This window comes from Brachyistius frenatus, unplaced genomic scaffold (genome assembly GCF_029030835.1).
Source record: "Brachyistius frenatus isolate BFR_SWC_R1_liver_20210118 unplaced genomic scaffold, ASM2903083v1 Contig_45, whole genome shotgun sequence".
NCBI classification, from domain to species: Eukaryota; Metazoa; Chordata; class Actinopteri; family Embiotocidae; genus Brachyistius; species Brachyistius frenatus.
Window position 1 is genome coordinate 2,194,669 of NW_027210644.1, and position 27,321 is coordinate 2,221,989.

Here is a 27,321-nt window from a genome sequence, read left to right on the forward strand (position 1 = left end):
CATAAGAATGAGTCTTCACGTGTGCCTCAAGTGACCACTTGTGATCGGATCTTATTTCCCTGCTCTATATGCAAACAAACATGTACATCATGTCAGTACAAAAGTGAATAAACATGTGAACATGTACAGAAACACAAGGAGAGAAGACTCAAAGCAACAGGAGTTTATCGTAATGTGACCTCTTTACATACTCACTTGAGCACCATCATAATCTGTTGTCAGTTGTCTATACTTATGACGTATTTCATATCTCTAAGTTATTATTACTGTCAACAATTCTGCTGCAAAATTATTTTTTCATTACAATTTTTTTGTGCTTTAAATGAAATACAATCAACCATGCCGTATCCCAATTTATATTTCTTTTCTACTTTATTGCTGAGCAGAACAGGCTTTTAAAAGGTGCTGTGTTGTGATGATTTTGAAGATGACATACATCTGTCTGACAGCCATCAGACCCTTGACCTGATATTGAGGTTTGATATTGAGTCAAACCTGAAACTGCTGCCTAAGGCTAATCATAAATACAGTAATATTGTTATTAATGTCGGCAGTAATTACACCCGGTTAGCTAATTGGTGGTCACTAAAATGAATGTGGAATCGGTGTGCAACTTTGCAAAAACAACGTTGGACTCCGGAGTTTTCTCTGGACCCCTGCCTGCCTAATCAGACCAGTGATGACATGTTTAGGCGCATGTCTTCACTTCACCACTGGTTGTCGAGGTGGTGTCCCGCTAACAATGTGGGCTTCATTGACAATTGGAATACTTTCTGGGGAAAACCTGCTCTGATCCGGAGAGACGGCATCCATCCCACTTTGGATGGTGCAGCTCTTCTTTCTAGAAGTATGGCCATGTCTCTTAACAGCCCTAAAACATGACATCCCAGGGTTGAGGCCAGGACACAGAGTTGCAGTCTTACACGCTCCTCTGCAGCTTCTTCAGAGCTGTCACTCACCCAAAACTCTCAACACCTACATTTAAAAAATACACAAAATTCAACAAATCATGTATCAATAATTTTTTTTTATAAAAATGTATCCTACCAATGGATCAAATAAATATGACAAATAAACATGGACTATTAAATATCAGATCTCTATCATCTAAATCTCTGTTAGTAAATGATTTGATAACCGATCATCAAATTGATTTATTCTGTCTCACAGACACCTGGCTGCAGCAGGAAGAATATGCCAGTATTAATGAAGCAACTCCTCCCAGTCATATTAATTATCATATTCCTCAAGATTCTGGCCAAGGAGGAGGAGTGGCAGCCATCTTCCACTCAAGCTTATCAATTAACCAAAACTTAGTCGTAATTCATTTGAAAGTCTGACTCTTAGTCTCTCACACCCAAATTGGAAAACACAACAAACAATTCTATTTGTTGTTGTTTATCGCCCACCTGGTCCTTATTCAGAGTTTCTAACGGAATTCTCAGACTTTTTATCTGATTTAGTGCTGAGTTCAGATAAAGTGATGATAGTGGGAGACTGACAGCCTCAGTTCAACATTCAGCTTATTATTAGACTCTATTGACTTTTCTCAAATGTAAATAAACCCACTCACTGTGGTAACCAAACCCTCCATCTGGTTCTGTCATATGGCATAGAAACTGAAAATTGTTATCATATTTCCTCAAAACTCTCTTTTGTCGGACCACTTTTTAACTACATTTGAAATTAAAATAATGGACTACACAGCAGATTGGAATAAATTCCATTACAGTAGTCAGATAATGCTGTGTCCAAGTTTAAGGAAGCAATTACATGTTTATATTCTTCGATGCCATGTGCCAAAGAAGTGGAAGACAGCTACGTCGACTTTAATCCCCACACAAGTGAATCATCTTGTAGAAAACACTGCAGCATCTCTGCATACAACTCTTGATAATGCCGTTCCTCTGAAAAAGAGAACAATGAACCAGAGGAGGCTGTCTCCTTGGTACAAGTCACAATTACGCTCTGTTAGGCAGGCAACTCAAAAGCTGGAAAGGAAGTGGCGTTACACTAATTTAGAAGAATTTCACCTGGCCTGGAAAGATAGTCTAATATCATAAAAGAAAGCTCTTCGTAAGGCCAGAACTGCATATTATTCATCATTAATAGAGGAAAAAAAGAACTACCCAGGGTTTGTTTTCAGCACTGTAGCCAGGCGGACAAAGAGTCACAGCTCTGTTGAGCCATCTATTCCTTCAGCTCTCAGCTGTAATGACTTCATTAACTTCTTCACCAATAAAATTCTCACTATTAGGGAAAGACTTGGGCAGACCCTTCCTGCCAATGTTACTGATATGTTGCTAAGCACAACAGCCCTAGAAGCAACCGTGGGATCAGATTCATACCTTGAACATTTCTCTCCTGTTGAGCTCTCTGAGCTAACTACAATCATGTCCTCATCTGGATCATCTACCTGTCTCTTGGATCACATCCCAACTAAACTGCTCAAGGAAGTCTTCCCTTTAATTAGTACTTCCATATTAGATCAGATTTATCAATCTCTTTTAACCGGGTATGTACCACAGGCATTTAAAGTGGCTGTAATTAAACATTTACTGAAAAAGCCTACTCTTTATCCAGCCGGTTTAGGAAACTACAGACCAATTTCCAACCTGCCGTTTATTTCTAAAATCCTTGAAAAAGTTGTTGCAAATCAAATTTGTGATCATTTACAAAGGAATGGTCTGTTTGAAGATTTTCAGTCAAGCTTTAGAGTTCATCATAGCACAGAAACAGCGCTGGTGAAAGTTACTAACAATCTTCTAACAGCCTCAGACAATGGACTCGTCTCTGTACTTGTTCTTCCGGACCTCAGTGCTGCTTTTGATATGATTGATCACACGATTTTATTACAGAGATTGTAAAATGTTACGAGGATAATAGGAACTGCATTAGACTGGTTCAAATTGTACTTATCTTGTAGATTTCAGTTTGTTCATATCAACGAGTCTTCCAGACAGACAAGAGTTAGCTGAGGAGTTCCACAAGGCTCAGTGTTAGGCCCAATACTTTTTACTTTGTAAATGCTTCCATTAAGAGATATCATCAGGAAGCACTGGATAAACCTCCATTGGTATGCAGATGATATGCAGCTATATCTTTCTATAAAACCAGACAAAACAAATGAGTTAGTAAATCTTGAAGAATGTCTGAAAGACATAATCAAAGATGTCCTGCTTCTAAATTCAGGGAAAATGGAAGTTATTGTACTTGGTCCTAAACACCCCAGAAACTCTTTCTCTAATCACTTAGTTACTCTTGATGACATTGTCTTGGCCTCCAGAACCACTGTGCGGAATCTTGGAGTCATCTTTGATGACGATTTGTCCTTTAGCTAGCATATAAAGCAAGTCTCCAGGACTGCCTTCTTTCATCAACGTAATATTAATAAAATCAGGAAAATCCTTCCTCAGTGTAATGCAGAAAAGCGAATTCATGTATTTGTTACTTCCTGGCTGGATTATTGTAATTCGTTGCTGTTAGGATGTCCAACCTACTGATTAAAAAAAACCTGCAGTTGATCCAAAATGGTGCAGCAAGAGTACTGAGGTTTCTTCCTGTTAAGAGGGAGTTTTTATTTCCCTCTGTTGGAGGTTTTTCTCCCTTAAAAATGAGTTTTTCCTTACTAGCTTATGTGGGAATTGTTGAATTGTTGGGTTTCTCTGTATAATATTATAAAGGTCTGCTGTAAGGACTTTAATGTTTTAAGTGGTGTGAAATAACCTGTACTGTGATTTGGCGCTATATAAATGAAATTGAATTGAATTGATATAATGCGTTAATATTTTATTGTGGGTACATAGTCTCGCATCATTACATTGGCATGGATGCAGCAGGATCCCTAGAGCAATTGGACAGTGGCAGTGGGTAAGGCTCATACCTTATGAGCACAAATGCTCTTAAAAGTCCCTTGTTCGTATCCCGGTCGGGTGAACCATTAGCTGCATGGTGTCTCTCTAATCCCTTTTCATTTCCTGTCTTTTCTGTCTGTTTCAAATGAGTGCAAAAATGCCCCAAAACATATTGTCTATTTTTATTATAGAAATATTATTTTCAAACATAATAACATTTGGAGGACATAAAAAAAAGAAGAAGCTTGTAACAGAAAACATTTAACTAATATTTGTGGAATGTTTTTTGAGAACATTATCCTACCTTCAAGAAAAACACCAGAAACAAACCAACAAACAAAGAAAAAACTAAAACTTCCAGATAAAAACACTACTAGAACATAACATCATAATATTCTGAAAACGTTTTAGGACAAAACATTCTCACTCTGATTCCATATCAGTCCCTACAGCTCCTCCCTCTATAAAGTACCATTATTATTTATGGGAATGTATGTTTGTTGAAGTACCCATTTTTCATTTTTATGAGAATTTTATAATCTGATACAGTGTCCAGGTCCCCCAGTAGTTTTTAAATAAAATTCTCTAAATTCTCAAACCTGTCGAAACGTGGGTTGGTGCTCAAAAGGGACTAACGCATAACTGGCACTGCACTGGCACTGTTTTGGTGGAAAAGAGGGAAGAGTGGAGCATTAAGCAGCTAAAGGGGCAGAGCTAAAATACAGTAAATATTAAACTTATATTCAACAGGTGGACAGAAACATGCCTCCAAATGAATGATAATGTTGGTCCATAACTGCTCAATGTGGAAATAAACAGCTGTTAACAAGTTCAGCAAATTAGCTCAAACGATTTTTGCTGCTCGCGAACAGAGCCCAGCACAGTGATGTGTCACTCATGCAAGCAATAACTTTAAAGATTAAGTATTTCAAGTTGCACTGCTTGATTGACATTAGCATTTGAGTGACACATGTTTTTGTGATCACTGGTTGATTTTAACTTATGCCTGAGACTTGAGCAGTGTGTGGGCATAAAGTTTTGTGGCAAAGTTGTCGGGAAATTTGGCAAGAATTCTATTTAGTTCACTGCATGAATAACATCTAAATGAATCATAAAAACCACGTCACAAAGAATTATGAATAATTCTAGCAGTTGAAGAAGAATGACAAAAGTAACAATAATAATGAACAATGGCATGAAGCATAGGGCCCATCAAAATTAAAAATAATTACCAACAAGAATGTTGAGTGGGATTGTTGTTACCCAATAATATCATCAATGATAACTGTACAACTATTCAAGCACAGTTAAAACCATCATGGTTTCCACATGTAAGTGTGTTGTTGCAACACAGCAACAGCAATAAACCCACAAACTACTGCAAACATACCTACTGTGGTTTCTCCTATTTCGTACAGTTTTAAGCAGACTACTTTGTATCATGTCTAAAGGCAAAATATGTACATCTTTCCACACCACAAAGGCAGGGTGAAAAGCCTGCAGTCAGAGCTGCCTCCTGACACCATGCTGACTACATCCCGCAGCCATCCCACGGCCACCTTCACACATCTGGCCTATCAAATGGTTCCAAGGGTCGGACTGTCGGTTCTGGAAAGTTACAAAAGCTGTCCTCCTCGATTCTAGCGGCTTGAAGGGGAATTTTTCGATGATTCAACAAGCAGTCTTCTCTATTTTAGTTGGTCATTGGTGTGTGGATGACAGACTTTAATAAGACGATGTGAAAACGCAAGTAAGTGTAACCCTGTTTGACACATAAACATGTTTTCAAATGTTTCTGATTTAGTGTGGACAGACAAGAAAGGGCTTTTCACAGAAGCTGAATGAGGCTCAGCATCTTGTACTGGATATTGTTGTCCTCCTACTTTCTCTGTCTTTCATTCAAGTAAGTGGCTATGTTAAATGAGGAAGGAGTGGAGGGGCTCTGAAATTGGGACTGAAGTAAAGTTTTGGGCTCAACAAGCTCACGGATCTCAAACTGTGTGGATTGTGCCGGTGACACAAAAGGCAAACTGTGGCTGACCATTGACTGCAGGTTGAGCACAGCTGGGACAGCAACTAAATGGGCTCACTGGGCATTTCATCCAGGCAGCTGGTTAAGGAAGGAGTGCTGAGGAACAGGATGGCAGGAAACCTCAGGCATAACATCACAGGAGAAAGGTAAATGTTTATCTCAGGTTTTGTTTTTCCTTTTCAGGCCAGCAATCTGGGTCTTTTACAATAAACCCCTCTACTTCTACCTGCAAGTGTCAGTTAAACGGACAAGAGAGACTAAATAAGGAACTTTATAAAAACACATTGGCTTAGAGAAGGATTGGGTGTATATTTGGGGTGGTGGGTGGTGGGTGGAAGGGGTTGAGGGACCATGTTGTGAGGAACTAAACAGTTGGAATTATGGTCAGCGACCAGTCATTGAGTAAACATACAATGAGCGACAGAAAAGCTCTGTGGTGGACAATAAAAAAGAAAAAAAGCCGCCAGCTTCGGGCCCTGAGAAAAGTGAGCCATTCTACTTACAAAGAGCCGCTTAGGGGTGGATTGAGGGAAGAAAAAAAGAGGGCTAAAACACTTGTGGGCTCAGGGAACTCTATAGGGGGAGTGAAAATGGAATAAGCCAGCAAGCACTTGAGGGTCCCGCCGAGCACCTGAATGGGACAGAGGGGTGGAGCGCAAGAGGGGGGTCTGGAGAAGGTGAATGGCCTTCTTTTTGGGTCCAATTTGTCTCTTTTCACCCCGCTCGCCCTGCTCCGGCTCTGACAGATGTACAAAGAGGGAGCGGCGCTGGGCCACTCATCCACATACACCCGTGAGCAGCTGTCACTTTTGTCAGACAAGTTAATCAAACAAATGCCACCGTACCTCCCTTTTTAACAAGGCAGAAGGAAAGAGGGATAGAAGGGGCCTGTAAAAGGGTGATAGAGACCCAAGACATGACATGTGTGTCCTCGATCAATTCACCCCGCCGGCCCTCATCAATAAACCAGTGGGACCTGACAAAGGAGAAGTCTCCATTAAACTTGTATTTCCCTCCTCTAAGGATGATCATGGCTTTAGCGTCCTTGCTGTTTTCTCTCAGCAACGCGGAGCTGGGAATGCTCACAGAGGATTTAGACCTTAAAGAAACGAAGCAGGGAAACAAAATGCTCTCAGTAATTATTAAGGACTCTAAGCTGCTTACGGACTTCATTAAACGGAAGTGAAACCTTTTCAGAGCATGTTTTGAACAGTCACACAGTCCATCAAACCTATCCTGTATAGCTGGCCTTTTTTTATTTTTATTATTATCATTATTGTGACCTACTACTTTAACCATTATAATCCTTTTACAGTTAATTTCTTTAAATTTAAAGGAGATTACTAGCTGGCATGAAAAACAACAAGACGACATCAATGTAGTACTGCAGTCATATTGTTGTGGAGGAAAGACTAAGGACATCTAGTCATTGTCTCTTAAAGACACTAAACTGCTCTGAAAAAGTAAATCCTACAACAAAACATTGCAGAGATAAACTTCAGCTATAGTGCTGGTTCAAATAGTGGTTCTACTTTTCTCACTGAGTATCAATAAGAAAAAAAGAGATACAATTATCAGATCTCATCCTTCTTAGCATATTATTTCATCACTTACTGTCTATGTATGCGTGATATATAATTTTATGTTGACCACAAGCAACATGATTTAAAGTCATTTTATAAAGTGCTGTTATAAATGCTGCAAACACTAACAAAATGATGTAAAATGTTTTAGTTATATTAATTTTCCAGGTAGTTTTGCATTTGCCGTTTATATTAGAATCAGTATTAAATCCTTATAAATATCATACATACTAATTTCAAACTGCTACACCAGGCCCCATAACTCCCCTAAAAAGCCTTCATTAACAGTTAGTCTACTGAAATAAAGCAAAAATCATTTTCCAACCTTTTATATTCTATTATATATTTTTGGATTAAAAAAAAAAAAAAAATTTTAACTCAAGATTTGTCTCAAGATTCTGAATAAAATACAACCAAGTCATTTGAGCAGAAGAAGACGGCTGACAGATGGAGGGAGTTAGTTTTGCATGTTGCCTGAGCTCAGTGTTGATTAAATTGTTCACTTGGTGCGGCTGTGGGTCCAGCGGCTCGTGACCAGAGCCGGAAAAGTGGTGAAGTGTCCCCGGACAGCCAAGTGGTATGACGACATCTCCATCACTTGTGAATTTGCGGGCATTCTCTGTCACCATTATCCCCCCCACACACACACACATGCTCACACACAACCATCCACAAATGCATCCATTGTGACCAAAGTGCTGCGGTGGCGACGACAACAATCTCAAATCCCCCAATCTGCAGCTCAATCTGACCTCTGACCTCGCCCTGCTCCACCACAGCCGTGCGGCAGTTGGTAAGCAGAGCGAGACGGGAGGAGCAGCAGCGATTGAAAAGCGCTTTAACTTTCGTCACACAGAAGTGCAATTTCGCCACGCTTGTGAATCTGATAACTACCCAAGGTCAACGGAAATACTTCAAATCAATCAATGACTGCACTGCTAATCCCCTCCGGGCAAAGGCAGATTAAGTGTATAATTGACCTGTGTAATCCCAGTATCTGCAACTCTAGCCTCGGTGGGAGGGAGGGTGGGGGTGGGGGGCGCTAACAGATTCACTGGCACTAGAGCACCATCTCAGTCTTCCTCTTCCTCCCTGTTTGTTGCAGGGGGAGCACCATGGGGCAGGAAGCTGTGGTGTGTCAGTGCAGGGTTGGATTTGGCTAAAACCGAAGACATGGCTTTTTTTTAATCAATGATCCCCAGGCTGCGCCGTGCTAAGTCCCCCTCCAGTATCATTTAAGCACATCTGTTTAATCTGGGCCTCTTCAGCCACTCTTTCAGAAAAGAGTGGGGGGGTGTGTGTGTGTGTGTGTGTGTGTGTGTGTGTGTGTGTGTGTGTGTGTGTGTGTGTGTGTGTGTGTGTGTGTGTGTGTGTGTGTGTGAGAGGGGGGGGTTTGCAGGGGAGCAAATTAATTTCTCCCTGTTCCTCTGACAAAGACGCAGATCTCATAATAACTTACAAAATATTCCGACTACTGTCGGAGTTACACATCACTTTCAAAAGATTGCAAAGCTCTGAAACCCTGCAAATAAAGAACGCAAGTCATACGGAAAAGCTGCTACAAGTTGTACCACAAGTTTCAAAACCTCCATCATTTTCCCTGAAGTATCTGGGTGTGGGCTGCGGTGCGATCAGCCTAAGCATGGTAAACCTTATCCCTGAACACTTCTTATAACACTTCCAGGGCGATCCCGAGTACTCCGGGGTCACATTGGATGTGTATATTCTTATCTATTGTAGGTTGGATGTGACTGGAGTACTTCCAGGGACACACCTCACCAAAGCTGGCATGGTGGAGCCCAGTGCCCACAATGCACATTACTTCCTGTCAATCTTTTAGGACCGATAGGGCTGATACAAGCATCAAAAGCCTGTAAGAAAGCCAGCCCCACCATCTCCTACTACTAACAAGTAAATACACCTGTTATGTGTGATCAGATAAAGTGACTGATGATAATTGATAAAGTAAAAAGGTATGAGCAGAACAAACACAGCTTAGTCATTTTTTTCAGTGCCCACTACAGTGCAGAGGTTGCAATTTGAAATGTAACCAGTCTTTTTAAAAACATCAGTTTTCAGTGGGATTAATGCTCTTTCAGTTTGCAGGCAAAATGTTTTCAAATGTAACTGCTTAAAAAGGTCATAACCCGTGGCAACCACATATCAGAAAATAAAAGCAACTTCACAACAGCCACCCCTCTGTGGGGGATTTCCAAGCAAACTTTAATCATGATGGCACAGACACCTGCTTTCAGCGCAATTTTCACAAAAGCAATAATCATAATGAAACAATTCTATGACTGGATTACTGTTCAGGACTATGGTCAATAAAATGACATAAAGTAAATCTGATTTTGACGCTGAAAAGGAACACATTATATGCTTGTGACGGAGCAAAAATAAAGTGGGAAGCTTTCTTTCCCCTCTGTGATTGGTCAGAGAAGTGGGTCAAATATCAATTAAAAATGTCCTGTTCTGACAAGCCCCCCTGCCTACTAATCTCTGTCAGAACATGGATATAAGCACTTGTTAATGTGTCTCAGATTATGATTCATTTCTTAAGACACTGTTTTTTGTTTAACATTATCAGCATTAGACCACATATGGGCTTGTCTGCTGTCACTAGACATCAAATTGTGAGTGTTGACACATATTTAGAAATTAAGAGGACACAGAAAAATACTGTAATCGGCTTACTGTGGCTGATACTACTCTTGCAATAGATGCATGTCATAACCCCAATTAAAAAGACATATAACCTTAGGCTTAATGTCTCCAGAAAAATCAAAGCCAAAAATGTTTAAGAAACCTAAATTACTTGAGGAACATGCAAAACGTTTCCACTAACCCTGTGCTCCATCTTCAACCTGTATTTTATTCTATTATTTCAGATTTTTATTTTGTTTTGTTCTACTGACTGTGTCCAGACCAAAAACACAATGATGTTCATCTTCACATTTGGCAAGAATGTGTGAAATGAAACATACATAAAGGACTTGATGTGTTGATGCGATATGAAATGTAATCTCTTTATCACGGCCTCGGGACAGTCGATGGACTTCTTTCATCCTACGCTATGGCCCATTGAAGGATTGAAATACTTTAATCCTGTCAACCAGCATAAAAAAATGTGTCCTGCCGGGTCAAAAAAAACATCATATAATGTCTTTATCGCCTAAAAAAAACTAAATGGATTATATGTAGGTGAGTAAGTGCAAATTGTTTTCCAAGCATTTATTTTTGTTCCGCTTTTCTTTGTTGTTTACATTTTTGTTATGTTTTTCATTATTTCAAATGAATTATAGAAAATTCTTGAAAACAAAACTGATTTTGTATTGCAAACAAGTAAAGTTTTTGCAGGGTTTGTAAAATTAAATAACAAAATGTTATTTTAAGACTCACAAAAGGCATGACTAAGTAAATGTATGCAATTGCAGGAAATGACCACAGCAAAACCAATAAGCCATAAGACAATATTTCTGTGTAAGGAGCTGTCTTATTGTGATCGTGAATGGGAGCCGTTGTAATCCTCACCAGGGGGAACGGACGAAACAGATAAATAAATGAAGTCCACTGGGGAGGGGAGGGGTCGCCTAACAAAGCAAAGATTAGGGGGAGTCCATCTTGACCTTATTTTAAGAAGACAACATTCCCCAAGCCCAAGACGCACACACACACACACACACACACACACACACACACACACACACACACACACACACACACACACACACACACACACACACACACACACACACACACGCTGGGGTATCTGCTTTGGTGGGCTGCAACACTCTCATTTATCGGGGCTCATGTACATTTACCTTTAACTGATTACCACGCATGCTGTGTTACTCAGTACTGACTTCTGCGGTGCCACAAAATTACTGTGTAATATTTAATCTGCATAAAATCACCCCATCCCCACTACTTTATGGCTGTACATGATGCCTTAAAATATACTTTTTTTTTGTCTTCAACATAACCTGCATCATGCATCTTTTACTATTTTGAATAATGTTTTTCGAACGAGGCCTATTTCAATGATGACATTGTTAAGAGTATGAATATGCTTTTAAGACATGTTGAGGTAAATTGCTGCTCCTCCTGCATAATCATACTTATGCAAGACAGGTGAGGCAAATTTTCCAGATGTGCATTTCTTAATAAACCAGTTACTTAGGCCATATTCACAGGACAATAAAAAAGCTAGTAGGACTCCATTCAAAAATTAATACTCCTACAACCCAGCAAAGATTAAAAACAAATAGTTCAACACACCCACCAGGCTTCACCGCCTTCATCCAGAATGAAATTCAAGTGGTTTCTCATCAGACAGGGTTCCCACACAGTCAAATGTCAAATTCTGTGACTTTCACTGACTAAAAAGTCAAATTTTTTCATGACCATAATGATGTGAAAAACAGTCCGCCGTTGTACTGATCAGGAAAAAAAAAAATCAGTCACATGATTTAATTCTCAGCAGTTTGTGAGCTTTATCTATTAGTTCACAGGCTTTCTTAGAACAATAACCTAAAGTTTTTTTTTAGGTGGTTAAACAATAAACTGAGAAAAATATGTCTTCTGAAATGAAAACAAAATGATTGTGGGAAGGGGATAAAACCACTCAGGAAACAAGTTCAATAACAATATATAGAAAAACACTTCATGGAAAATATTCATTTTTGATAAATGGCAACTAAAATTGAAACATGCTGCAAAAAAAATTGCCAATGACTTAGCCCAAAAAAAAAAAAAAGATCAAAAATCATCAAATTCCCCAACTTTCCATGTGTGGAATAGATTTTTTTGTTCTTTTTATATATAATTCCCTGGTATTCCAGATATTCCATGAAAAGATGGAAAGTTCCAAAGCAGCTGAAATATCCTCAATGCAGTGACTCAATACTGAGTATTTTATATATAAATCAAACTTAAGGGTAGCTCTGTTTGTCTCACTGGGACTCTTAACATTGTACATTGCCTTGTTTTCCTTTTCAGATGATAATTCATCATAAAACCTGACTGTGCCTGTCAGTAACACATCGATCCCCCTGCATTTTTTTGAATGAGGTACTCTTGTCTAACATTTGTCTTTGTCTGTGACATCATTAAAATCCAGAGCTCAAACTATGTCCAACCTGCAAAACTCGTACTTCTCTGGACGGGTTTGCTTCTAGGTTTATGGAAAAGCTTTGTCCCACCCTGGAAAATGAGCTCTTTCCCTCAAATCTAAAAAATAATAACTATGCAGTGTTATAAACATTATATGCTTCTAAAAAAAATCATACATTAGGTCAAATACAATTAATGAAGAGAGAATTTAAGTGACACTCTTGTCCTTGTCTCACCTCATTATACTCAGTACTCTGCAGCAGTGGGTTCTGTTCAGCTTTTCTCTTTGTCATCGTGTTATTCTCACATCAAGTCAAAGTGTTGAGTCACTTTTCATTTATGAAGCAACTGATCTTTTATCCTTCTGATTGTTTTAGAACGTGATTCATTCAAAGTTTTACATGATGATGGGTTGTCAGAGGCTACTGCAGTTAGCATCACGATGTATTACACTAAAGCTGGGTTTATACTCGATGCAAAGGATTAATGACAGTCCTGCCATAGATTCCTATTGAGGGCATTAGGGCTTCAGTCGGCGACACTGGATGGATGTGTACATGATCAGGCCACATTGTCCTATACTGTATTGTATTCACAATTGTAACTGCCTACACTGTGGTATAGAACAAAATTGTGCTACACATACAGGAAGCTTGCTATGTATCATGGTGATATTAGTTATATGAACGCACCACCACCTATTCTTCTCTCTTTAGATGTTTTGTATCAGAACGCTCTGAGATAATTATGAGGACTTCACTGTTGGTACAAGCCTTGGTGACTTTTAAGATGAGTGTAGATTCCTTTTTGTATCACTTAGAGGAGACTGTTGGGTTACTGTTGCTCAGGTTTTATTTAATGCTTTTATAATGTTGTTTTCCAATGTTTCAGACTTGTCCTTTATTTGCAGTTTTGAAACTTTGATCCTGTGCCAGATTTTTTTGGGCCATAGCAACACTCTGCCTAGTATTAATCTTGGTGTTGATTTAATTATTTTTTTCTTTTGATGAAAATGTGTTCTGGTTTTAGTCTAATTTTAGTCATTTTATAATTGTTAGTTATTGTCACAAAAACTGAATACATTTATTCTAATTTTTGCTTTTTTTTTCTGTTTATGTCTTGGTGAGGCTACAGCTGTGGCCATCTTTGTGTACGTTTACAGTGTGAGGAAACATTTACTAATTCTCAAGACGCTGCATGTCACTGGATAAGACTTTGCAGTAAAATAGAGATTAATTTATTTATCCATTCACCTGCCTAAAACAATGTCTAGTTTCTTAACCGACAATTTTACCATAGTTCTTGTTTTAAAGTTTGCAAAGAGATGTTGTTGAAATGAACACTTCATGCCCACAATAAAGTCTTCCTTGAGTGTGAAATAAATTATGACCACCACCACCTAATATGGTGTTGGTCTTTTGTATGCCACCAAACAGGTCCAACCCACCGAGGTTTGTACTCTACAAGACGCCTGAAGGGACCCTGTGGTGTCTGCAGGTACCACTCCTGACAGGAGCACCCACAAGCTGTTTCCAGTGATGCTCTGACAGTAATCTCGCCATAACAATTTGGCCCTTGTCATGGTCGCTCGTTTAATGTGAAAACCAGCTGTTTACTTGCTGTCGTATGAAGACATGCAGGGTTGTTACGGTAAAATCTGTCTTATTAGCTTCATCTGTGAGAGGTCAGAATGTTTCAGCTCATTCAATTATTGTGTAATGTTCACATTAGCAAATAGAATATTGACTTTACTTTCATATTATAAAACTGAGACACAAACGGGATTGCAACTGAAAATGACTTAATAGGACAGAGACAGAGAGAGAGAGAGAGAAAGAGAAATAGATAAAAAAAAAAATGTTAGAGTGACAAGAAAAGCACAACAGAGCTGCAGAGAGCAGCCACAGACACCTTCATCGTCCTCGGTGACGCTGGAGGGAGAACTGATACGGAATGACAACAAAGAGAAGCCGGGCTGAGACAAATCCCAGCAGAAATGCTCTTGCAGAGGAAAAGAGGATACATGGCAAAGCAGCGGGTCAAACTGCAGCAACAAACAGCAAACATCCAGCAGTGGACACCTCTCTGTCACCCTCTGTCAGGACAAACTGAGAGGGAGACGATAGGAGACGGAATACACCTCAGAGCCTCGAGTGAACACAATGGCACGGAGAGATGGATGCAACATTAACACACACACACACACACACACACACACACACACACACACACACACACACACACACACACACACACACACACACACACACACACACACACACAGTCAGGATGAGGAGGTGACAGTCACATCCGACAAAGGGATCACACAACGTGGATGATGTGCTCGGTTAAGTATTCTTCACTCCATTTTTATCTGTCTCTGTTTCAGTTGATTTCAACTTTAATCTTAAATTGGTAGGTAGGTAGGTAGGTATATACTTTATTAATCCCCGAGGGGAATTAAATTGTGGTCGTTTCTTTATTATGTTGCTCAGATCTGCAAACACTGTAACATCACTACCACAAAGTCTGACAGTGCGATCAGACAGGTTGTGAACAGTTTATCTAGATGAACTAAAACCACTTGATTTGGAGGTCAAACTGAAATTGTGGAGAACTACAGTCCACAGGTCACACAGATCAAAAGTGGTCTGTAAAGTGTGATGGAGGTATTCTATGTTTCCTTTTTGTCATTACTTCAAAATTGTCTGTGACCTGGGTGTTTGTTTACAACCTGTCTGATCATCCGACTGCTTGTGTTTGTTGACTCATTCCCAGATACAAGAAATGAACTATCTCTCTCTATCTTTGTCAAATTAAGTTAGAACAGAAACAAATGACAACTGAGAAGTGTTTTGGATTAACTGACAGGCGACAGCCTTTGTCTGAGCCCTGGATAAAGCAAATTCCAGAAGTCGAACAAGAAGAAATAAAGGCAAGGATGACTTCATTTTGGCTAAGAGTCGAAAGAAAACATGTTTGTGTGATCGTGTTCACTCTGAGATCAAAGATTACCCAGAATTACAGGCGGATCCTCACTGCCGAGTAGGGGGTCACCCCGGGAATGATTTAGCTGAGCGGGTAAGCCAGACAGATCCTCATACAATCTCTCTCTTGATCAATTTATTTAGTAGATCACAGCCTGAGCACTGTAGGAGTGCTCTAAGTGAGTGATCGCTCTGACAGTAGCGTGAAGCAGTGAACACCAGCTGAATGCTCAGGACTTTCAGCTAGTGTGGATATCCATTTAGATTCTTAACGTTGATACATGAGAATCTAAAGTGCAACACAACTGCAGTGTGTGACATGCACCAATCTAATATCATGTCATCAGCCTTTTTATGACCAGCTCTGCCCTGGTCAGCGACCTGACTTTATCTGTCATCATTAATGATGGTGACATGCACAGGACATTTGTATTTATCATGGCTCATTGTCTGCTTCCATGTATTGTTTGTACATCTATGCCAGGAGTCTCCAATCTTTGTTCTTTAGGAACTTGTTTGATAAAATTAAAGTGTACGAGAGCTACTCATGTCCAGTAATATTTAGTCACATATGAGCTCCACAAAAACCAGCTGAAAAAGCTTGCAGGTGAACAATAAAAAATTGATAAAAAAAACAACAACACACATTTTGTATCACAACAGCCTAAATTCAAAGCAAGTTTTTTTCTGTATGCTTTTAATTTGAAAAGCCGCAGAATTCAGCCCAGCAGCGATGTAACATTGATCTCTCACTCAGTAACAGATATATATCTATAATCCCTTCAGTGTGTTCTGCGTCTTCCCCAGGGTCTCCTGCCAGTTGGGCGTGCCCGGGAAACCTCCAGTGGGAGGCACCCAGGAGGCATCCTGATCAGATGCCTGAACCACCTCAGCACAGCTACTACGAGCTCCCTCCTGATGTCCAAGCTCCTTACCCTATCACTAAGGCTGAGCCCGGACACCCTACGGAGGAAACTCATTTCAGCCGCGATCTCGTTCTTTCGGTCGCGACCCAGAGCTTGTGACCATAGGTGAGGGTCGGAATGTAGATCGACCGGTAAATGGAAAGCTTCACCTTCCGGCTCAGCTCCCTCCTCACCAAAAGGAGATACTTAAACTCCTTTGCTTGGGGCAGGCACTCTGACCACACCTGGCGGGGAGCAATCCACCGGTTTCCAGCAGAGCACCATGGCCTCAGATTTGGAGATGATAACTCTCATCCCACCACTTCACACTCGACTGCAAACCGCCCCAGGGAATGCTGGAGGTCACGGTCTGAAGAGGCCAACAGGACCATATCATCTGCAAACAGCAAAGAGGCGATCCCAAGACCCCAAACCTGATGTTCTCCTCCCCCCGGCTGTCCCTAGATATCGTGTCCATGAAGGTCACATCGGTGAAAAAGAACAGTCCTGGAGGAGGCCAACACCCACCGGAAACATGTCTGACGTATTGCAGAGAATACAAACACGGCTCCTACTGCAGTTGCAACGGGTCCAGCACCCCGTACTACCACAGTACCCCCCACAAAAACCCCCGAGGGACCCAGCAAAAGCCTTCTCCAAGTCCACAAAGCACATGTAGACTGGATAAGTCTTCAGATGCTGCCTCCTCTCCAGGGGGCATGCTGGTCGGGTTTAGGAGTTCCACAAAGTTCTCTTTCCATAGCCCGATGATATCCCCCGTCTGAGTCAACAGTCCCCCCCCCCTCCCCCCACACCCCGCTGAGAACAGCCTGGGGTAGGCCCTGGTTTAACTTTCTGAGTCGTCGGATGGTTTGTCACAACTTCCTTGAGGCCAACCGAACTCCTCCCATGCCCGAGTTTTTGCATCCGCGACCACCGCAGCTGCAGCCCTTCTAGCCTGCCGGTACCTCTCAGCTGCTTCAGGAGACCTGAAATTCAGCCCCTCTCCAGGAGCTTGGTTCCAGAGCAAGTGCTGTGCGTGGAGGTGAGCCCAACTATATCTAGCTAATACCGCTCCACCTCCCGCACCGGCTCCAGCTCTTTCCCCGCCAGCGAGGTGACGTTCCACGTCCCTAGAGCTAGTCTATGCCGCCGGCAATCGGCTCGCCCGGGCCCCCGGCCAACAATGCACCTAACCGCGATGCTTGGTCCAAAGGGTGGCTGCTCCATGATGTTTCTTAGGGCCGAGCCCGACTGGGCCCCATGGGCGAAGGCCCGGCCACCAGACGCTCACCGGCGAGCTCCGCTCCCAGGTCTAGGATACCAGGATACCCCGTTACCCCGTTTTCCCTGATCCGGGCAGCGTGGCTGAACTCTGTGTGCTGCTGTTCATTGGGGGACTTTTGAACTCTTAGTCTGGGCTCTCCCCTGAGACCAGTTTGCCTTGTGAGACCCAACCAGGGGCTGATGCCCCAGACAACATAACTCCCAGGATCACTGAGCCACTCAAACCCCTCCACCCTGTTAAGGTCGCGATTCTCAGAGGGGCCAAATTAGTCTATGTATGGGAAACACTGCATATTGTTCAAAACCTTTAGCAAGCTACTTGGAAACCTCCTCCTGACAGCAGCCAGTGTCTCCTCATTTATGTGCCTGTCTGTACTTTATGACAAAAAGTTTGAGTTCTGTCTTTTCAGATAGTAATCCACACCTCACTAACTTCAGAGTTTTCAGGCTTCTTTTAAAGCAGCTAATGAGATGACCTGCTTGTAAGTCCTCAAAAACAAAATGTGTACAGAATCTGTTGGGGGAGGCTGCCTGTAAACATGGAGGTAAGCCATTGAACAAAGTGATCTTTTGTGCCTCTTTTTCAATTGATTAACTGTTGTTTGCTGACTCAGAAAAGGAGAGCGCTGCTTAGGATAATCCCTCCTCAAGATCAGCTCCAACTGCACACAAACACCAGGAGACAAAGGAGTGCAGGGCGAGGAGGGAGGAAAGCATTGTAGAAATACAGGTCTCACAACAACAAAAAAAGGATCGCATAGAAGGATTCGCATCGAGCCTTGGTTCAATACACAACTCATCAACAGGGATTGTTTTAGCACTTTTTGGGGAGAAATCCTTCAGTTTGACCCAAGAGGAGGCTCAGCAGCCGAGCTTAGAGATTTACAGATTGTTTTGGAGTTATTTGACCTTATGTCACATAATGGCGTAAACAGCATCCTGAGGCTGTTTTGCAAGTTGATTACAGCTTGAGCTGATTACAGTTTGTCAGCTAAGGAGGAGGATACTGATGTGTCAGTACAGTCAGCTTCACAAAGGGACTTGTGAAGACTCAAAGAGATATGAATCTGCACAAAATGTTGGCAGAATGACAGACAAGACGTTCAGAAGTTATACACCAATGAGATGTACCTGCAGGTCCATCATAACAAACACACCCTGACTGATTTCACAGACATGTCAGAATTCACTTAAAAATATCTAAACAATTTATTTTTGGTTAGCATGATCCATGCCAAAACAAAGTCATAGCATTTTTATTTCTGAATATTCAATTCTATAACTGTGATTCAACCTATATGAAGTCCAGTTTAACACAGGTTAAAACAACTTATATCATCAGTTACGCTTTTATACCTTCATTTAGAGGAATCAATTAATAGGAATTTTATAATCACATGTGAGGGAGTCAATGTGAAACTGAAAGTTTCACTATTACCACATGAATGTAATCATTGGACTGGATTTAACAGGAAGAGGAGGTGCTGTTGTGGCTTACTTACATCAAATAGTCTCTCTATGTACACCTCCTCGTTGACCTTCTCCCGCAGCATGTCCTGGGAATGACGAACAAACGTCACATATCCATCAGCAATGTCCATCCCTGGCTTCTGCGAAAGACCATGAAAAGGGACAGAAAGAAAGAAAAATGGTATTTGCTCATCCAACTGGTGAAATGTAAAATTATTTCCAGTCCGAATAAAATTGTATTTGCTGAATACATAAATATATATATATATATATATGTATTAATTTGGGAGGTAATGAATAGAACAAAAGTATGGCAGTTCAATCCCATGCCTAATTATTGAATGCATTTCTTCAAAGTGAAAAGTTAGCCCGTTGCCTATATTAAATTACCAAGCACAGTTTGGCACGCAACGATTCTGTTGAGAATATCTACAATTACATTTTCTTTTTATAAATTGGAGCCTATTGAGCTCTTCAAAATAATAATAAAAAAAGTGCTTGTGATATTTATACATGTTAACACCTGTACAATTAAAAAAACAAAAAACACACACCATTGTGCTACTATCTTCCTCACCCTAGCTGGGAACCAATGAAAATTCTGGTGTGTTGTGAGACATCACGTCATTGTTCCCGCGAGTGCTATCGATCGATCAACACCATGATGCTGGCCACACAGCACACTACTAGCTAGCTATCTAAATGCTGTTCATGACAAATTCTGAAATCCTTCTTTGTATGACAAAAAGCACAAAACAGGCAAACTAAAAAAATATGTATTGAGTTTGGCTCGTGAATGATTTCATACAATTTAGTTTGAAGCTATTTATATTCCATTCAGATTGAGATGGTTTGGGTTAGGGTTATAATTTGGAGAGAAGGACCATTAATTCCTTCTCATAGATGCCGGCTGGGGCTGAAGAGCCGTTGTGTTCTTCACTCAGCTCTTGTCACAGAGTTAAGCTTGGCGGGGAACCAGCCCTTGCAGTCTGGGCATGTGCAAAGGGAACAGGGGCACTGCAGACACTCGGGTTTGATGGGGAGAACAGCTTGTTAGGAGGCCTGCCATTCTGACATCTAAAATATTCACTGAGGACAATGCAATTTTAAAGGGCAATTTGTCTTTCTTACATCAACATATCCCATTTTCAGGATAGGATAACACTCTTTTAACCTTCTGCTCTCGGTTTGTCTCTTAAGAATTCCAAAAGTCGTGTAGAGACCTAATTGTGAACTACGACTAAACTTAGTTAACACATCTGCCATGAAGCTTAAAATGTGTAAATGAGTGTCTTTTTTACCAGTGAAACTCTAATTTTGTACATTAAGGATACAATCAGCACGCTGGGCCAGAAACTGTGACCCCTGCCAGCGTACACAGTGCCTCTTCACATTCACTGACAAGGCATTAATTTGAAATTTGGCAAGTTGTTACGGCCGAAGTGTTGGCAGCTAATACAGATCTGATGCACACACAGACACATGTACACACCACCGCCACCGCCAACCTGACAGCAGAATGGGCATGTGTTGTACAACATGGACTCACAATGTATGCTGCGCAGAGAGTGAGGCACGAGGCACGAGGCATGGCTGTCTGTCAGTATCTGGCCACATGCATATGAATGGACATTTGGGGGAGGAAACACAAGGACAGTCGTTGTGGAAATACAACAATCAAAACCATCTGGATTATGATGCTACATGTGAAAGCATGGTCAAATATTTGTACATGCACAAGAAACACACAAACACACACACATACACAGAGCAAGGGAACAAAATGCCTTCATTTTAAATCCTTTAAACCATTTTAAACTATTATTGGATAAAAGTGAAATGTTTACTGCAAGGAGTAAAACACCAACATTTAAGACTGATGCCAAGTGATAAATGTTGTTTATGGTTTTCAGCAGGAATGAATGAGGTTTAACTTACGTTATATTTAGTTTGCACAATAAGATACAATTAAACTAACGGAGGTTTTACTTATATACAAGTAATTTGCAGGAGTAAATTAATTTATCTTATTTAATCTGCCATTTTCTCAAAGTATATCTAACAAAGCAAATTAGTGATTAGATTAAGGCATGTTGTCCCACAGTGCACACACATTAAAATCAACAAATATTAATACTTACAGGTACATCCACATACTTTGAGGCAGCTTTCACCTTCACGTGAAGGAGGGAGGAGAGGGTGAACAAACAGTCAGTAACCCAGCTGTGGCACCACTTTTTAGAACAAAGGCCACCGTGGTGAGAATGAACACCCTATAGTTTAGTGCCTGCTGAACTGGCAACAGTGACTCGAGGTGATTTCAGCTGTAAAAGTGCACTCACAAATTCAATAATCTGGCTTTTGTTATACTGTGGAAATCCAGCTGAGGTGTTAAGCTATTTGGTGCTGAGAAAGGCTTCAGAAAAGGTCAAACTGGATTACATTTACCATCAAAAAATAAAACCCTATACATTTCAAAATACAGAATTACTGAGTCGTCCAATAAATTAAAATGAAATGAAAATTAAAAGCATTTTCATTTGTTAAGATGGCGATTCAGCTAAATTAATTGTGAATTCAGCACTTTTTTTTTTGTAGAATGTAATAAAACAGGTAAAAGATTCAAAATGTCATTTATAATTGAAACATGCATCATTGCAAAATTGTTTTTGATATTTTTGTTTTTATTCAGACAGTTAGTACCCCGCAGGTCAAAGTTAAACTTGGAGGCAACTCTTCTTAATCCAACAGTCAAAAACTCAAATGGTCCAATTCAGTGAGTTTGATAATCGAGGAGCCCAATCACCCAAGGACACATGATGCTCTGCACTGGAAATTTGTCCAACAATGAAGCTGGCAAGTATCCTACAGGAAGGTGTGATAGGAAGAAAAGAAGTATGGAGCTGGAAGTATGGATATGCAATGTACTTACTGTGAAAGAAAGGAAGGAAGAGAAGAGTGTTCCTTCATCATATCTGGAGATTTTGGCTAACACACTCTCTAGAATAACCACAAACTGACCAAGAGGAGAGAAGAAACAAAAGGTGGATGATAAGCAGTGGAAGAATTTTGTTACTTATGGAAATGCAGCACTACCACTAATGATAAATAGTCTGACAAAAATAAAGTCTTGTAAAATTGATACGTATTACATTTGCAGCAACATGTGCTTAAGTATCAAAAACAAAAGTAATGATAGTAAAAATCACTTTCTTTCAGTTGCGACCATCATGTTTTACATTATTACGGATTTGACCTGTAAGAAGTAGCTTAAACTACTTCTCATTAAAGCTCTCAAAGTAGAAGAAATATTACTAGCCCCACTCTCACTGTGGTCAGTTTGAATCTTTGTCTGGTCATATTATGTCTCTGTGGTGGTTTTAAATTTATTTGTTGATATTTTGAGTCACTTTGAGTCTTTTTGTGGTTATTTTCCATGTCTTCGTGATCAAATTCAAATTTTTCTTTTTATATATTTTTTTCTCTGTGTCTATTTTAAATTTCTGTGTTGTGGTCATTTTGATTTTCCTTTAGTCTTTCTGTTGTGCTTCTCTGTCTTTGTGATTGTTTTGAATCTCTTTGTAGTCCTGTGCATCTCATTGCCATTGTTTTATATCTCGTAAATGTTAAATGTCTCATTTTGGTTATTTTGTGTCCATTCGTAGTTGTTTTGTGAAGTTGTTTTCATGGTCATTTGATTGAGTTTCCAATTCAAAACAGTTATTTTAAACAGAGGCTCCGTATCTGTATGACATGCTCATAATCTGTCCATGGTGTCTGTGTATACTGTACTGTACTCCTTTGTACCTTTGCTACCAGCAGAGTAATCATCTCTTTCACTGTCTCCTCAATCAGATTGTCGATCTGGGAGTGGTATTGTCTCTACAGAAGAAGAAAAAAAACACGTTACTCAGGTCACTCAGGACATTTTAACATTAGCTATACCTCTTGTTCACAACAAACATGGAGAAACAGGGTTAACATTATTTGATGCTTACAAACTGAATGAGCTCCAAAACATATGAAGTCCTATGGTCTTATTGCATTTGAACATTTCAAAAGGTTGTACTTCTGAATTTGCAATTACACTATAAAATGTTTCTCGTAATTGTGAAAAATAAATAATGTATTTCTGTGAGTGTCAATCAATTATCTGTGCGTCTATGTTGAACTGTATGTATTTTTTTTCAGAATAACTGTTTAAATAAAGGATGACATAAAACACACACACACACACACACACACACACACACACACACACACACACACACACACACACACACACACAAATAGATGTGGCCATGGCAACTGTCCTTGTCGCACATGCCGAAATCTGCTTATGATGGATATAAGCCTAACCCACATCACAGTTGGTTTACAGAAATGTATTGGGGGGGTGAAAAATAAATACAACCCACTGTTGTACAGAACACACTGGCCCAACTAAAGCTTGTTCTCAAAGCTTTTGTTATTTTCTAATGCAAAGAAACAGCAACAGAATATCCCTTCAGCGGTCACTCTTGAGTAAAAGGTCTTTGAGATGGTTAATATAATACCTGCAAGGCATTCTAATTAATGATTTCCTCACTTTTAAGCCACATGTACACAGCTTGGTAAAAACACTGAGGCTTAAATGAAGTTCCTGTTTTAAAAACAAGTTGTGTTATCTTTTAATAAAAGACTTGTTGAATTGTGCTGAATTCATGGCATGTTGTATATATGCATGCCTTTGCTGAGCCATCGCATATGATTGCTACCACGCCTCATTCAGATTCATCGCAAACTATAAAGCCTTGACTCACAACTGAGCTTTATTCCAGGGTAGAATGGTGCTAATACTGGTATACTTTCATATACAAGGCAATTCTTGGGCCTCTTCCATCCTATCTATGTACTTGTATCACACTGATGTGTGATTGACTTAATTCTTTGTGGTCAACTGATCTCTACCAAACATTTGTACAGAAACTGGGAAACTTTGTTTGGGTACTCTTGACCTTCAGACTGGAATCTATTACAGAGAGGTTAAAAACCCATTCATTTGATGTCATTGAACTCTGAGCAAGAAAGGGACAGAGGAGGAGGTGTGGTTGACCCCGTTGCTAGGTATGACGAATTGTTTTAAAATATGTAATTGGTTGAAAAAACACTTTATTTGATAATGGGCACAGGATGGACAGTTATATCCAGTGGAAATTAAATGAACTGCATCCCAACATGAGGCTGTGAAAGTGCTGTAACTGTTTGTGTAATCACTCTGCTGATGAAGATTGTGACCAACCCGAGTAATCACTGCTGCACTGTTGCATTTTTCCAGTTGCCAAATATCTTAGTGCTATGATCACTTTCATTTCTGGTGTTATTGTGTTATTGCGTTGTGTGGGAGATGTGAGTGTGTCTCCAATGAGATCGACCACAAATGTCATCCCTGCACGATATAATCTGTAGTGTTTCATTAACTCACTGTCATTCCTCGTTTGAAGAATATTCCTCCTACCATGTACTTTCTGCAATTTTCTCCTCTGCTTTAGATATTATTAAGCTTCTTTAAAGTCCTCCTCGCTGCTCCTAACAGTTTTTCCTCTTAAGGGCTAAGATACTTTGTGAATAACTTTTATCTTGACATGGATCGAGTCTTAACTTAACAAAATATTCTTAGAACATATTATAATTCTAAGGCTATTTTTCAATTTCTGTCACCAGGAGTAACTCTTAGGCCTGGAACATACTTCCCAGCGTGGCGTAATTTCATTTTGCCATCCATATTAACGGATTAAAGCAGCCACACTGCATGCTGAGACCTCCGTCTCACCTGCGTCTCACGCCTTGCACGGGCTGGGCATCACTTATAAAATAGAACCAACGTATATTATTCTCCTGTGCCACGTGCGGTTTCCAACTACAATATAGAGGGAAACGATCTGCAATCACATTTGTACTGTTTAATCATAGCGGAAACACGGTGTAGGCTCTAATTATATCATGATGATACTTTACTAGGTAATGAGCGGCGTTTTCCTCCCCTTCCTCCCTCCCTCCCTCTCTGTATCTCTCCTCTGTCTGGGTGTGAGTGCCTATGTGTGTCAGTGTGCCTCGCTATGAACAAGGGTAAACAAAAACCACGTGCCTGCTTTTCAGTTACAACTCATCACTTGTTGGATCTCAGAAATACCACTAATGGCCACTATCAAAGAGAAACTCAGCTCCGCAGATACACACCTGTGACCGTGCCGCGGCTAAACAGCGTGTGAGAGGTAACGCACACGCCAGGCAGGCAGTGTGTTCCATGCCTTAGGACTTGGAAGTTTTATGAACACGGCCCCAGGAAACCAGAGGACAAGAGTCGTTGGGGTGTTGATGTTCTTAGATGCATGGCTGGCATGACACTTTTATTCCTTGGGATGTTTTATATTGTAATTCTATTTTGCTTGTATACTTTATACTGTGTCTGTTTAACTTTATTCGCTCTTAATTTGTGCTGCTGCCTGTTTTGACCAGAACTCCCCTGAAAAAGAGATTTTTCAGTTTAGGACTTTTGCTGGTCAAAGAAAATGTTAAATATATAAAATAAGATACGCTGCTGAAAAATGGATTGATTTGAAAATAAGTGTCCGTGGCCTTCAGTCAAAGTATAGAGTTTGAGTCAGGCTTCACTGTACTGAACAGTACAGCTCACTGGTTAGGAGTGCAGGCTACGTTAGAGCACATTAAACGGATCAGATTCCATTTGAAGTCAAACTGAATGAAATTAACTAAATGTTAAAGGAGAACAAGAATGTGAGGATTAAATAGGTGGACAAACACACACAGAAACACTCATTACACGAATGTAAAAATGCGACAGCTAAATGGAGATGGAGATTGAACAATGAAACCCTCAGTTAGATCCTATTCTTATTTTTTTATTTTTTTTGTTTTTCAAATTAAGTAATCTATTTATTTTTTGTTGAAGGTAATTCAAAAAGCCTTTTTTTTTTCTTTTGGCCTATATATTGACATATTATGTTATTTACTTATAAAATAATTTTGTTTATCTTACATGTTAACAGATTTAGTGCTTAATACACATTTTTCAGACCCTTTGAGTTGTCCTGTAAAGCAGAGAGCAGTGAACACTTTGAAATGATTAGTCCTGCTACAAAACTGCTGTCATGGAAACTCAGAGGCAGAATCCCTGAAAGGAATCCTTTTGTTTAGCCTTGTAGCACCAACAGAACAGCGAAGGACTTAGCAATAATTAATTCATCGTCAGTAATTGGAATCAGTCTCAAGATTCTGCGAAATATGAGATCTCTCACTTCTGCCCCATGTATATTCAATACTATCTACCCATATGCTAATGAAATCCAAACAGTTCAAGTGGAGGAAGGCAGAAAGGGAAAACTGATGACTAATTATACATTTGGGAACCGGCAGGGGGGGTGAGATTTCAATTGAATTTGTAGCCACACTTACCCAGTTTCTAATAAACTTTCACAAGACAGAGAGAATGAAAAAAAGCAGCAGAAAAGGAAAAACATAGACGTGACATGGCACATGTAAAATTACACATGAAGCAATAGACAAAGGAACAAAGAAAGCTGCATATAAGTAACAAAAAAATAAAGGCTTTCACCTTTTTTTAAAAAAATTAATTGTCTATATGGAGCATGCTCCAAGTTATTTAACAATTGATTTCCATTTAAGTTCCATCACCATGATGTGAGTTTTAGTCATAGAAATGATGATGTCCACGAGCAGTTAGTTTAAACTGTATGGAAAGATTTGTTCAGTGTGTCCTACCTCCTGCCCCAGGTCCATGGCACACAGCTTGGCTGACTGGGCCTTGGCATCCACCATGACATTGAACATGGTGCAGATGGACTGCGGCACACGGAAGTCTGTGGCCCGGCTGCTCTTCTGAAGTTTGGCCTCAAAAGCTGCTCGAGTCCTTTAGAGAAAGGAAGGAATGTCCAGGCCACAGCATTTAAAATCACCAGGCCCCAAACCCCAAAATAAACATCAAATAAAATATAAAATTGTACTTTTTCTTTTCTCGTATTTCAACACACACACACACACACACACACACACACACACACACACACA

The 27,321-nt window shown here is 40.1% G+C and overlaps 1 protein-coding gene across 4 annotated transcripts in view; it reads right to left on the reverse strand.

Moving 5' to 3' along the window:
- cadpsa (Ca2+-dependent activator protein for secretion a) overlaps positions 1 to 27,321 on the reverse strand; it is a 173,929-nt gene that overhangs the window by 24,923 nt on the left and 121,685 nt on the right. For all 4 annotated transcript variants that reach the window (XM_069703250.1, XM_069703251.1, XM_069703253.1 and 1 more), the window contains 5 exons: positions 27,016 to 27,163; positions 23,041 to 23,115; positions 22,166 to 22,249; positions 21,375 to 21,407; positions 19,266 to 19,373 (listed from right to left, as the gene is read on the reverse strand). In XM_069703250.1, the coding sequence (XP_069559351.1) occupies positions 19,266 to 19,373; positions 21,375 to 21,407; positions 22,166 to 22,249; positions 23,041 to 23,115; positions 27,016 to 27,163 (448 nt within the window). The remainder of the gene's footprint in view (positions 1 to 19,265; positions 19,374 to 21,374; positions 21,408 to 22,165; positions 22,250 to 23,040; positions 23,116 to 27,015; positions 27,164 to 27,321) is intronic.